Source organism: Aythya fuligula, chromosome 6 (assembly GCF_009819795.1).
Source record: "Aythya fuligula isolate bAytFul2 chromosome 6, bAytFul2.pri, whole genome shotgun sequence".
Classification (NCBI taxonomy): Eukaryota; Metazoa; Chordata; class Aves; order Anseriformes; family Anatidae; genus Aythya; species Aythya fuligula.
Genome location: NC_045564.1, coordinates 26,335,031 through 26,347,668, shown reverse-complemented (window position 1 = coordinate 26,347,668; position 12,638 = coordinate 26,335,031). Strand labels below are relative to the sequence as shown.

The window sequence follows — 12,638 nt, the reverse complement described above, 5'->3', positions numbered from 1 at the left end:
AAGGTTTTATCTGAGACCAGAAGTGTAATTCCCCATTCTATTCCCACAGTTGGTTTCTGAATGCGCACTATTTGCTATATATCACCCATCCTGAGAGGCAGTACAACCTACGTATTTATCTTGAAGAACATACGTACATCCCAGGAATAAGATAAAGAGTTGGGCACAGATCATCCTTTTCTACATGAAGCACTTGACAAGGAGACAGGAACTTTTCATCCTACTACTTTTTACATATGTCTTTGATTATCAGCATAAGACTGGCAGGGCTTCTGGTATTCCAGCCAAACCTTAATGAAAGGGAAAAGGTGGATTCTAATCTGTGCTGTCTGAGCCCATAGTGAAATCCTAGAGTATGGGAGTGCAGCTGTATCCCACACAGCTGGACAGTATGCATGCAAAGATTACCTCATCACTATAATTTTATTAAAATTGTTAATAGTTTCTGCAAAATGGTGTTTTTTTTTTTTTTTTTTTTTTTTTTTTTGGTGTTGTTAATCTTACAAAACACTACTCTTTGTTATGCACTGAAGAAATGTTGCTCTCAGACTGGTGGATATTTGTTAACCGACCGTATTTACTTTAGAAATCACATTCACAGAACAGAATGTGAACATACAAGCATTAAGAAGTCAATGAGACTCGGTTCTGTACTTAAAAATCAACATTTTACCTAATGTAGCAACAAGGTTTTACACACAAAATTGTAAACTAGAGAGCCAGGTAATGGTAGGCGTCTATCTTTCTTCTGGTAAATCATCAGACAGAACTGTAATTTTGGATGAGTAACTTAGAGCATGTCCTACAGCACCACCTAGCAGGCTAATTTAAAAGTGGTCTGTATCCCTTGTTTCCTGAGTAATGATGTGCTTGTACAACAAAAATAGGGTGCACTCCAGCCTTCCTTCTCCATTTTGTAGCAGCTCCTGCTTGAAACCAGAATCATGCCAACGTGCTGCTTAGTGAAATTGGGGTCTTTATTTTTCACAGTCGTAATTATTATAAAGCATTTAAGAGAAATTATGGTTTGAACTTAATACCAAGCAAGCCTCTAGAGTTTTGCATAAGAAACTATTGGTCTACAGACATCTCTAGCTGGTACAGAAGGCAGAAGCACCTTTCAGAAAGAATGAGCTTATCAAAACTTGATCCAAATTCACCCCTAGGGTAAGTCTTAGCAACTCTCAGGCTTTCAAAATCCATCATCTCTCCATGTGTTTTGGTTAGTATATATTCTAGTCTCAAGAAGTCCCTCATCTGCATGCATAATTTCTTTGTGCTTCTGTATGGAGGATGAATGTCAATACCTATTTAAAAATGGTAAATTTTGGCAGATGATGAAGCTACACACTGAGGCTGCATACCCATGGCTATTAAAGTTCTCCCTTGATGAAGGGGGGGATGAAGATCTCCTTCCCTGTTTTTTTCTGGCTGCCTCCCGCCTTGTTACAGCCCTGGCACTCTTCAGACTTTTCTATGATCCCATTCAACTCAATAACCTAAAAGAAAATGATTGTAGGTGTGTGTTTATGTGTTTTTTGTGTTTAGTGTTTTTTTTTGTTGTTGTTGTTTGTTTTGTTTTGTTTTGTTTGCTTTTGTTTGTTCTCCTATTAGGATGTTTTCTGCTGATAATGAGTTAAAAGTAGCTCATAAGAGGGTCTAATGAATGCCAGATCTAGGAAACATAAGTGGTTCAAAGGGAGACAGAGAGGTGGGGAAGGTAAGATCTTTTCCCTGACTTCTCCCTTTGGGTGGCAGCAAATTGTTAATCTGCCATACTGCATAAAACCATAACCTAAGGCTAGAAATATGTCCTCTCACGAAGGAATGTGTTTTCTTAGCAATTAGCAACTTGTTCATTGGAAGTTAAAACCAAGGTTGTGCCTAACAGCCTCTGTTCACAGCAGGGAGAGATGCTGGCTAGGCCTGGCCGTGTCTATTTAGCACTAGCATTTCTGTAGTGCTGGGGACACGCAAATCATCAAGTAGAGAAAAGATCAAACTGACATCTTTATTAAGATACTTTCATTGAAGTTGTGGCAGAAGATCTCAATTTGAATGAAAACTCCTAGGTATTTAGTTCATGATATTAATCTCTTTATGTGAAAGCAAATCTCAGGCCAGAAGTTCAGAGAGCTGAATCTTTTCTGATAAGAGATGCCTTTATCAGGTGCTGCTACAAAGAACTCTTAAAATTAATCCAAGTAGGTAACAGTGGGTTGCTTTTATTTTTATTCTGCTGTGTCTCAACTCACTGAAAAGCATTACGTCCACTTGATTTGTTAAAACTGATCACACTGAGCAGTCAACTAGGTAAAGGGACATTTTTAAATTACTGTAAAGCACCAATACCTTTCTTGTAGATGAGGCAAAACCACTTTTCCAGTATACACCACAACAATGAAATTCTACAGTGGCTGAAAGCCATCCTCTGTGTTCTTGTTTCACAAGGACGATAGAAGTCAAGGGCAAGGCTGGCCTTAATGGAGCCATGTGCTCAGAAGCCAGATCTTAACTGGCCTTAATGTGCTACTCTGTGACCCACCACCCCTTAACACGCCAGCAAAACTGGGTTTTCAAGGAAAAGGCAGACCTGCTCTGGGCTTTCTTAGAGGTTCCAGGTTGTAGAATGAACTCACGAAGGAGTATTGAGAAACTACTGGCTGCCATCTGCTTTGAGCAAATCATAAATCATGCAACAAATAAAAAAACACTGCATGTGTTCCTCTTAGGGATGACAGGAAAAAAAATCTTATGTGGCAGATGTTAGTTATGCCACTGACTGTGTTCTTACTATGTGTTCCTGTACTACCACTGAATCACAGAATATCCTGAGTTGGAAAGGACACACAAGGATCATGGAGTCCAACCCCTGGCTCCACACAGATCTAACTAAAATTCAGACCATGTATCAGAGCGTTGTCCAAATGCTTCTTGAACTCTGGCAGGCTCGGTGCTGTGACCACTGCCCTGGGGGACCTGTCCCGGCACCCAACTACCCTTTCAGTGAAGAACCTTTTCTTGACACCCAGCCTGACCCTCCCCTGTCCCAGCTCCATGCCGTCCCCTCGGGTCCTGTCGCTGTCCCCAGAGAGCAGAGCTCAGCGCCTGCCCCTCCGCTCCCCTCCTGAGGGAGCTGCAGGCCGCCATGAGGCCTCCCCTCAGCCTGCTCTGCTCTGGGCTGAACACACCAAGGGGCCTCAGCTGACCCTCATATATATCTTCCCTCTAGCCCCTTCACCATCTTTGTTGCCCTTTGTTTCCTCTACAATGGAAGGGATCTATTGGTAACATATATAAAAAAGATGTTTAAGCAGGAAAAACACAAATTTCCCTTATGTGACACCATGGGGATCGCTCTGTGCTAACACAAGGCTGGGGGGGTCGCATGATTGCTGCTTGCTGCTGTGCTGGACGGGGTTTGCACAGCTGTCCCCAGCGTGCCAGACCCGTGGCTCTTCCAGCTGGCACCACCGGCCGCTTCAGCAGCTGCTGCGGGTTTCTGGGCCCCAGGGGACAGCAGCACAGGGTCCTGTGTGCCTACAGGGCTGGAGGGGCCAGCAGGCTGCGTGCCCAGGGCACCAGGTGCCTGGGGTGCCTGAGCCCTTGCTCTTTGCCTCCATGCGGCAGGCAGGGAGCGGTGGCCGGCCAGATCTCCCCCAAAAAGCTGCGCCAAAAGCACGAAACTCGCCACCCGAGCCCATAAAGGGAACCCCACCGCCATGGCGGCGCGGCCCGCCCCTTCCCTTCCCCTTCCGCCCTCTTGACGGTAACGGGGCGGCCGCTGCCCGGGGAGCTCCGCCTCGGCCAAGGCGCGGAGCCCCGGTAGGTGCTGGGCGGCGGGCGGGGGGAGGTGAGGCCGCCTCCTCGCTGCCCCTTTTGGGGTGGGGGGGCTCTCCCCGGGGCTCTGCGGGTCGCAGGACGGCCCCGGTCCCAACCACGGCCCCAGGGACGCCATGGCCCGGGGCCGGGGGCACTTCAGGGCCCGGCTTTGGGCTGGGATGCAAGGCATCGGCCCCCCCTCAATGCTATTTCGTAAAGCCTTTTTTTATTTAGCACCCTCCCCACTTTTTAAAAATTATTTTCGGTAAGGGAGCCTGGAAATCCTGAGCCCTCAAGGCAGGTCGAGGTTTCGCTCCGTTTCCAGACCACGTTTTAAGTTGGGCTTACCCCGCTTCTCCAAAAAACTACAATAAATAAATAAATAAATAAATAATAATAGCTCCATTCAAACGCCAGGACAAAAGCTGCGTGGCTAGCCCACGTTTTGAACTTTAGCAACTAAAAGTCTCACAGACTCCAGTGAATTGGCTTGAATGAGTGCCCGTAAAACCACAGCATGCTACATAGTGTTTGAGCCCTTGGGGGAGGCCAGCATACAAATTCTGATGTGACTTTACCAGAGCTAACTAAATGAATAGGAATTTAAAGGCTATGGGCTGTATAAATTGCCTTGTCATGTCTGGTTGCCTTCCTTACAAGTAAGTTGTGCAAAGTTTATGGGTAAAAATGCCATCCGCAGCTGGGGCTGCAGTGTGTTTTATTTGCATGAACAGAAAACTCTGCAATGAACCTAGGGGAAGATTTGAAAGCACAAGTGTTGACAGGTTTTGAGGACATTTTTTCTTTTATTTTCACGAGATATTGGCCATCACGAGAAATGAATAGGCTGGTGGCATTTCCAGATTATTCCTGCTTTTGGTTGCTGGCAGGACCATAGGATTTAATCCAGTCAAAATTACAGCATGGGCTGCGAGGGGGACGTTCACAAAAATGTGAAACCATACTTGCACAAAATGTAATTAAAAAGGGCTTAACAACTGTTAGAATTTTTCCAGTCAAAGCAGGAAGAAACCTAGTTGTGCAGGGAAGCAGGTGTTCATGCCTTGTGCCGTGGAGGTGCATCCATCCCCTTGTTGTGGCTGTTCAGGAGAAGTGTGCAGATAAATACAGTGCTTCCTGGCCCGCTTTCCTGCGATTCACCCAGCTGTCCAGGTGTTCCTCGGGGCATGTGAGTCAGTTACTGTGTGGTACTGAGCAGGCCTTGTGCTCGGCAAGCACCATTTAATCATGCAAGAATGGACGCCGCTATTTTTCAGTGGGGTCTGGCCTTCCCTGCACTGTACATGAGCTGAGGGAGTCATTTTTTCCTTGCTCTGTTTCTGATCTTACGAAGGTCTGTTAGGCAGCCTGAAAGAGAGCTTGCTCTCTCATGTGAGTGGGAGAAACTTGGGAAGTTCTTGGCTCAGCTTCATATGTGGGTCAAGTACGAGTCTTCATATAATCACATCCTTTGAAGTGCTGCCCCCCTCGTTGTAAATGGCATGACCTTTTCAATCAGATCGAGACTACCAGTCTAGATTTGCCAAGAGGTCATTAACTCCCAAGAGGTTGTTTGGGTTTAATATTAACATTTTCTGTTTTATAGCTCCACTATCAAGGATGTTAACTCCTGAAATAGCGTTTCACCCAAGCTTTTGTTGCTTTAGCATGTTTTTCTTAAATAACTTCATCAAACAAATCACCGCCACCCGTCTTCAGCAGTGTTGGAATACCACTAGTTATTATACTAAGAAATACAAATTAAATTATTGTATACTTACATGAACCATTGTTTTTAGTAAGCACTCGGTATGTGTTCACTGTAGTATAAACATTAAACAAGGTTATTCTTCCCCAGTGAACTTAACAGTTTGAAAGAGCTTCATAGGAAGGAGTAGTAATAACATATCATTAAAACACCACCTTTAATTTAATCCCTTTTTGTTTCCCTGTGGTTAATATTCATTTGCTGTTGATCCTGGCTGGTGTATCCTGGCATATCATGCAGTGCTGGTTTATGATGTTACAGCCCCCAGTTGTCCACCCCACCCTCTGTGGGAGGTTATTGTTCAGCCCGAGTGGAAGAAAAGAGCAAATGCCTGTGTTTCAGCTGCTGCAGTACAAAGCCCAGCAGCATAGCTGAAGCTCACCTTTGATGGTGCTCCACGCTAAGACCTTGGTGGTTGTATCAAAGCACAGTTTTCTTCTGCCACCTTGGCTTCCTGTAAGGACAGCTGGAAATAGTCATGTCTTAAACAGCTGCAGCAGGATTCTCCGCAGCTCACGTGGTAAAGCTCTGAGAGAAGAGGCATTGCGAGATGCAAATGGAAGCAAGGGCACCCAGTTATCACTGATGTCTATGGGACTGAGGTGCCTAATTAGCTTTTGTATCTTTATCATAGCATCATTTTAGGAGAGAATTCTGTAGCCTCTGGGATTTTTTAAGAGATTGGACCTTTCCTGGGCAGAACACATCATATGGCTCGGTCCATGAAAGGAACTGATACTCACCAAGGGAAGCAGGACTCTTGAACTGAAGGATTTAGCAGGTTTGAAAGTTTTTGTATTTATCTGCTTATTTAAAGAGTTATAGCATAGTCATCCACCCTGAAACAGTTTCTGTTCTAGTTTATGCTCTGGATTGCATGAATTATTTGTCAGACAAATTATTTTAGAGAAAAAAAAACATTGCCATTAAAAGCATGTTTTTTTTTTTTTTTGAAATAGCTGTTTGCTGAGTAAGCTAGAACCATAGCCAGGTAGTTGAAATCTGAAAAATAAATAGAGGAAACTCATAGTGTTCTTTATTTTTCTTTTCACATTAAAGTGGATTATCTGTTAGAAAGAACTCCAAAGACATATTCTATCTCCCAAAATTTTCAGATGAAGAAATGATCCCATTGTGGATGTTGTAGCCAAGCTCAAGTTACCAAGGTTAGTGCTGAGGCAACTAAGTAAAATTACGATGTACTATCGAGGAGGTTAGAGGTTAATTTCATTATTGGCTCTTTCTGGCCTTAATATCTACAGTCTCTTGCTGTAGTGGACTGCAGTGAGAGGACAGTGATGGCAAGGAGTAGATATGTGTGTCAAGTAAATAGAGAATGTGCATTGATTGCTGGGGGGAGGAGTTCAAATGGTGGCTTTATTATTGGTTTTACGGCAATAAATTGATTTAGTGGAGGAGAGGGAGAAGTTAATTCTTTGTATCAATTATCCTGTGTTGTTCAGAGGCCCAAAAATTAGTGAGTATCACTTTCTCTGTAGAAGTATTTTGTGTTTTGTTAATGTAAACTAATATTCCATTGGTTATTGTACTCTGATGTTTCTCGTTTTGTTTTTAAAATGCTGCATAGATGAGAAACACACTTATGCATGCTTTAATTCCTGATTTTGTGTTACAAACAGGTTAGGAGTTGACTATGGGAGTGCAATTCCTGCGGAAGGCATCGGTGTGGGTAAAGAAGCGCAAGATCACTTTGTTGGCTACTTCTTGCGTGGGACTGCTTGGCGCTAACCTTTCCTATCATGTGTTTCCTGAGCAGACGTTCAAACTGTTGCATGAGTGCTGGTCAGATGGGCAGCCAGCTGAGCTTTCACAGAGGCTCAGTGGTGTCTTTCAGGATGTCCTTCAAGATACTGCTGTGAAGTCCACTGACTCCTATCGAGCTTTTGCAGCTTCTGGCTTCCACCCAGTCAGTGCTGGAATCCCCTGGCTGCCTGCAGGTTCTTTGGTGGGCATACCTCCTAATTTTGATAGCACAGTTGAGGACAAAAAAGGAATAGTCAACCACATTGTTGTCATCAGTGGCAAAGAGGTAGACTGGGAGAGCAGTGAAGGTGTTGCTTTGAAGGAAGCTCTGACATTTTCACCTGAAGCACAGAAGTTTGCAATTGCCAGAGAAGTTGTGTATTTGCAGAACGGCAGCCCTTTAGCAAGGGCAGTTGTGGCTCCAGTTTGTTTAGCTGGTACATGTCTTTGTGGGGTAGGTATAAAGATAGCTCTGGGTTTATCTACTGGCCCCACGATATTTCGCGGCATCTGTAACCTCACAGTTGCCGCCGCTGGACTGATCTTCTACTACGTTTGTTACGATGCTGTGACCTACTACCTAGACTGCAAGGCTGACAGAAATGCAGCTACTGTTTCCAAAGACTATGCCAGAGGAGGGGTGGAATTTTATGATAAAATCTTGTCCCGCAACAGAATTCTTCGTGCTCTGATGGGCAAAGAAGGGATGAAAATGTATGCCCCAAGTGGTAACCTTTTCCCAAGGTACTGGTTCAGAATAAAGTATACCCCATACACTTACCGAAGAGATTTGATTGTTAATATTTTAAGAGAGCTTCAGGCATAGGAAGGGAGTGCTTGAATTTTAAACTTGTGAATTATGTATTCTCTTGGAACACTGCTGTGCTGCCTTTTTTTTTTTTTTTTCTTCTGTATCTTCATTAGAATTTTGGGGTTTATTTTTGCATATAGTTCGGAAAGAGTTATTGCACATTCTGTGAATAAAGAATTCTCTCTTAAAATATTAAAGACTTGCTTCAAAAGTGCTCTGTTCTGTGTGCATCTTAAATCACAAGACCACTGAGAAAGGGAACTTCTCAGATGCTGATCTGGAAGTTCTGCTGCTCTGCTCTGCTCTGCCTTCCTGTCAGTTCCAGGCTGGAAAATGGAAAGGGTAAAGTCCAACAGAGAGTTTGGGGAGCGTTACCATTTAAAGAGTTTTTTTTCAATGCATTTTTGCCATTCTTCCTGTGGTACAACCCAAAGATGTTTAGAAGATGGGTCAGTCTATATCGTACCGTTAAGTAAATACCAAAACTCAGTGCTTTTGTTCAGCGTAAGTTCTTATGCTGCATATGCTGCAATCACCATTCTTTCATAGGGAAAACTAGTTATGCTGCCATTTATAATAATACAGCTAGTTTATTACCAGAACCTGAGTGATTTTGGTTAAATCTAGTTCTGTTTTCTACACGTCACTGTGATTGCAGTGGGTATATCTTCAGTGTTCCCAGCAGTGGCAGTATGTAACGACCAAGATCAGTCATGGGTTGGTTGGTTGTTTTCTCACAAGTGGGATAAGCATCTTCAGGAGAGGGTTTTCTGTTCGCTTTGGAATGGGTTTTGCTTCATTTAAAAATACAGGTTGATGTATATCAGCTCTTATGTCAAGTAAGTCTGGCATGCGGTGCAGGAACTGGTGAGGTCTGTGATCAGGAGTTGCCAAAGGAAATCAGTCTCCTGTTCCAGACTAGTCCCAAGTCGGTTTTGTCTGACAGAGATGATCTTTGCCCAAGGTTACAAATCTTCTGGAGAGGTCTTTGATGCATGGGTAGCATAGGTTTCTCTACAGCCTCACCTTGGATCTTTTACATGAGCTCCAAGGTAATAGCTCTCAAGCTTTGTAGTTCCCCCTTTTCTGCTTTTCTGTAAGAGCCATTCCAGCAGCCCTCCCTGCTGACTTCACAAGTTTTCTTTTCTGATCTCCACTGTCATTCCTACAGGAAACTTTTATTGTTTTATGTCTTCCCAGTCACAGATGTACTGAGCATCCTCTCTGCTCTGATCTAGTCCCTTCTTTATCTGTCACAACAGTAACTGTCATGTCAGTGTTTACCCAAAGCATCACTGGGTTCTGTTTTCCCTTTGAATCACGTATTGACATAAAGTAGATATACTGGCTGCCAAGGCACTGGCGTTGCTTTGCATTGCTGAAGCCATATATTTAAGTTGTTTGGGTTTCTGCTGCAGTAATCCGTGTGATGGGTATTTTTCTGCACCACCACCAATCACCTGCATTTGCCCTTGAAACATCAAGTCATGAGATGCCTTTTAGATGCTTTCTGGCTATGGGACGTAAGTTTAATGTTCTTGTGACCTTTGTGAAAGAGTTTGGCAAAATCTGGTCTGTGGAATAAAAAGACTCTACTTTTAGGCTGCAGGCTTTCAAAGCTTCAGTCTAAATTTTATTTGTCTTCTCTTCCAGGTAAATCCAATATAAAAGGTCAAGGCAGAGGTTTGCTGGTTTAGTGATATAGTGGGTCAAGGCTGGAATATAATTCCTGCTTTATATAGTCTGTGAGTTTGATTCATCCTCATGCTACTCCTTCAGACACGTGGGAACTTCATCAAATACTATGGGAGAGAGCTTGGCCCACTTGTTTTATATGGTTTAAGGAGCTGCTAGTACATAAAGAGTGCAGGAAATAGAGTTCTTCTTTGAGATTTACAGCAGTAGCAGTTTCAACAAAATTCAATTTAAAAAATCTGTGTGCCTCTTAATTGAATAAAGGATGAAGTATGAGGAGAAAATGACCAAATTGAGTTTCTAGTTTAAATTTATACACAATCTTCATTAAAGAAAGATTTCCTTGGCTGATTTATTTAGGATATTATCCTGAATTTCTAGATAACTGAAGAGAAAAGAATTCTTGTAACTTAATTTTTATATAAATGTAATGCTTGCTGCTACAGAAAGCTTTAGTGGATAATGCTGCAAGAGACAAGAGCCACCTTTGCTCAGAATTCCCACTGGCATGCAAGAAATGTCCTTAGAATTGTGGTTCCCTGTCACGGAGATGCCTTCAGCTCATTTAATGTTCAAGAATGTAAAGCTGTCAAAAGTAGGGCAAGACTGAGATCTATCTGGTTTTCTGAAGGACAGACAAATTGTAGAAATCATCTGATTTAAAGTCATTTCTGAATCAGCTGCTGTGGTATCTCACCTCCTCTGGTAGCTTACAGGAAGAAGCCGCTTCAGAAGTGACTTCCATGAGAGAAATCTCCACATAGGTTGCATGCGAATAAAGAATGTCCTCCATTGTGTAGCCACAATGTTGAAGTGCAATGCCAGTTTAGAAAACAGCACCTTTTATCACAGCAGAGTGCTATTATCACCCCCTTTTCACATTAAAGTGGTTTCCTGAACCTGACAGATAGGAGAGCTGACTGCTAAGCTGTGGAGCCTGCCGCCCTACAGGGTAAGCTGGTGGTGTTGGGAAAGTGGTGCTGGGAACTGAGGCTGCTTTTCTTTTGCCCTTGGCCATAGCAGTTGTGAAACATTCACTGTGGCACAGTGTGGCTTGGGTGGGAGTGAATTATGAATCAAATCATCACCTTCTGGCTGAATCACAGGCAGCTTTCAGTAAAGGAACAAATGCAGAGAGTCCATCCCGGAGTGAGTACTGCTGCACACACCAGTTGTAGGCATCGTGAAAACAACTGCAGGCATCTCTACTATGTGGAAATGCAATTCCTAGCAAGCAGCAGACACTGAGACAAGTATGTAGGCCGTATCCTGCAACTGTTTTCTGCTCTTGTTCGTTAAAAGCTTCATGTAGCAGGTGTGATTGCATTAATATAAAAATGATTGCAGACAACCTGCCATCCCTGCATGCACCAGCTCCTCCTTGATTTCATTCATCTCAGCTGGAAATGTATCTGAGAAAGGCAGAATGCACTGGAAAGTAGAGGAACGCTAATGTAGGAAGACATAATTAAGCTTTCAGAATAAAGATAACACAGGGAGAGGGAGAAGCTGAATTTGGTTGTAATCAAAACTATATTTAAGAACAGAAAAACAATGCACTAATTCTCTAGGAACTGACGTGTTAGACAAATTAAATCTGAAGGACATGAAAAATGGATGTTTATGGATGTTTTGCTGGACTTCTTTTTCATTGAGAATATATCAGTTTGTTTAGCTAAAGTGAATATATTCAAGCTGCTCAGTCTGCCAGATCTGAAAATTGGAAAATGATTAAAGTTTGGCTAGAAATTAGTCTCTGTTTCCCATCTGGGAAGAAAAAAAAAAAAAAAAAAAAAAAAAACATGAAAAAAAAAAAAAAACACGATTTTTTTGGACAAGGTAGAATCTAAGTTTCATAGCCAGAAATCGAAATAGTCCAACACTTTAACCATCCCTGCAGCTGGGTGCTCTCAATTCCCCTAGTCAGATAGTTTGCTGTGATGTATACTGATCTCCAATACTGGGAGAAAGAACGCTCTTTAAAACTCATTTTGTGTCCAAAAATGCTCTTTAAAAAACAACCATCTCAGCTGTATCTTTATTTCCCTCTGCTTTAGTCTGCATGCTTCTTCCTGCAGGAACTGTTTATGATGCGTTTATGATGCCATGTGCTGGTGCAGGACTTGCCCCTTCTAAGGCCTAACAGAATAGCCACGTGTTTTCTACATACCACAATAAATACACGGGGGGACATAAGTTTTGAAAAGAGAATCATTCCCCAAATCATGCTTCTAGTGAACAAGGCCATTGCATCTTCTGGAAGCTGGGCCCCTCTCCAGGCCAGACCTGGTTGCTCAGTCACCGGCCGCTTTGGCCTTCAGGAACATCACTGCTCTCACAGTGTCAAGGTGTTAACAACGTCTTTGAATGTAATCAGGTGAAATCGTGTCCTCCCCCATGTGTGGCCAAGCTGCTTCAGCTGGGTAGGTGTTCTGCATAACCTCAGGTATCAGCTAGTTCTGTTCTTGGCTGCTATAGGCCAAGTCTCACCAGCAGGACAAGGGATGTGATCCTTCCCCTCAGCTCAGCCTTGGTGAGGCCACACCTGGAGTGCTGTGTCCAGTGCAAGAGGGACATGGGCACACCAGAGTCCAACAAAGGGCCACCGAGTTGACCAAGGAGAGCACCTCTCCTGTGAGGAGAGGCTGAGAGAGCCGGGATTTTCAGCATGGAAAAGGGGAGACTCAGAGCGATCTGGTCAGTGTCTCCAAACACCTGAAGGGAGGGTGCACAGAGGATGGAGCCAGGCTCTTTTCAGTGGTGCCCAGTGCCAGGACA

The 12,638-nt window shown here is 43.4% G+C and overlaps 1 protein-coding gene across 2 annotated transcripts; it reads left to right on the top strand.

Moving 5' to 3' along the window:
• The first annotated feature begins 3,767 nt into the window (after nucleotides 1-3,767).
• Nucleotides 3,768-8,254, top strand: TMEM177 (transmembrane protein 177). Of its 2 annotated transcripts, XM_032190677.1 has the most exons (4): nucleotides 3,768-3,825; nucleotides 6,225-6,371; nucleotides 6,706-6,756; nucleotides 7,231-8,254. In XM_032190677.1, exon 4 carries the CDS (start codon nucleotides 7,245-7,247, stop codon nucleotides 8,178-8,180), a length of 936 nt encoding a protein of 311 aa, XP_032046568.1. In that variant the 5' UTR covers nucleotides 3,768-3,825; nucleotides 6,225-6,371; nucleotides 6,706-6,756; nucleotides 7,231-7,244; the 3' UTR covers nucleotides 8,181-8,254. The 2 variants fall into 2 exon arrangements, with proteins under 2 accessions (XP_032046568.1, XP_032046567.1); XM_032190676.1 differs by lacking the exon at nucleotides 6,706-6,756.
• The last annotated feature ends 4,384 nt before the right edge of the window (nucleotides 8,255-12,638 follow it).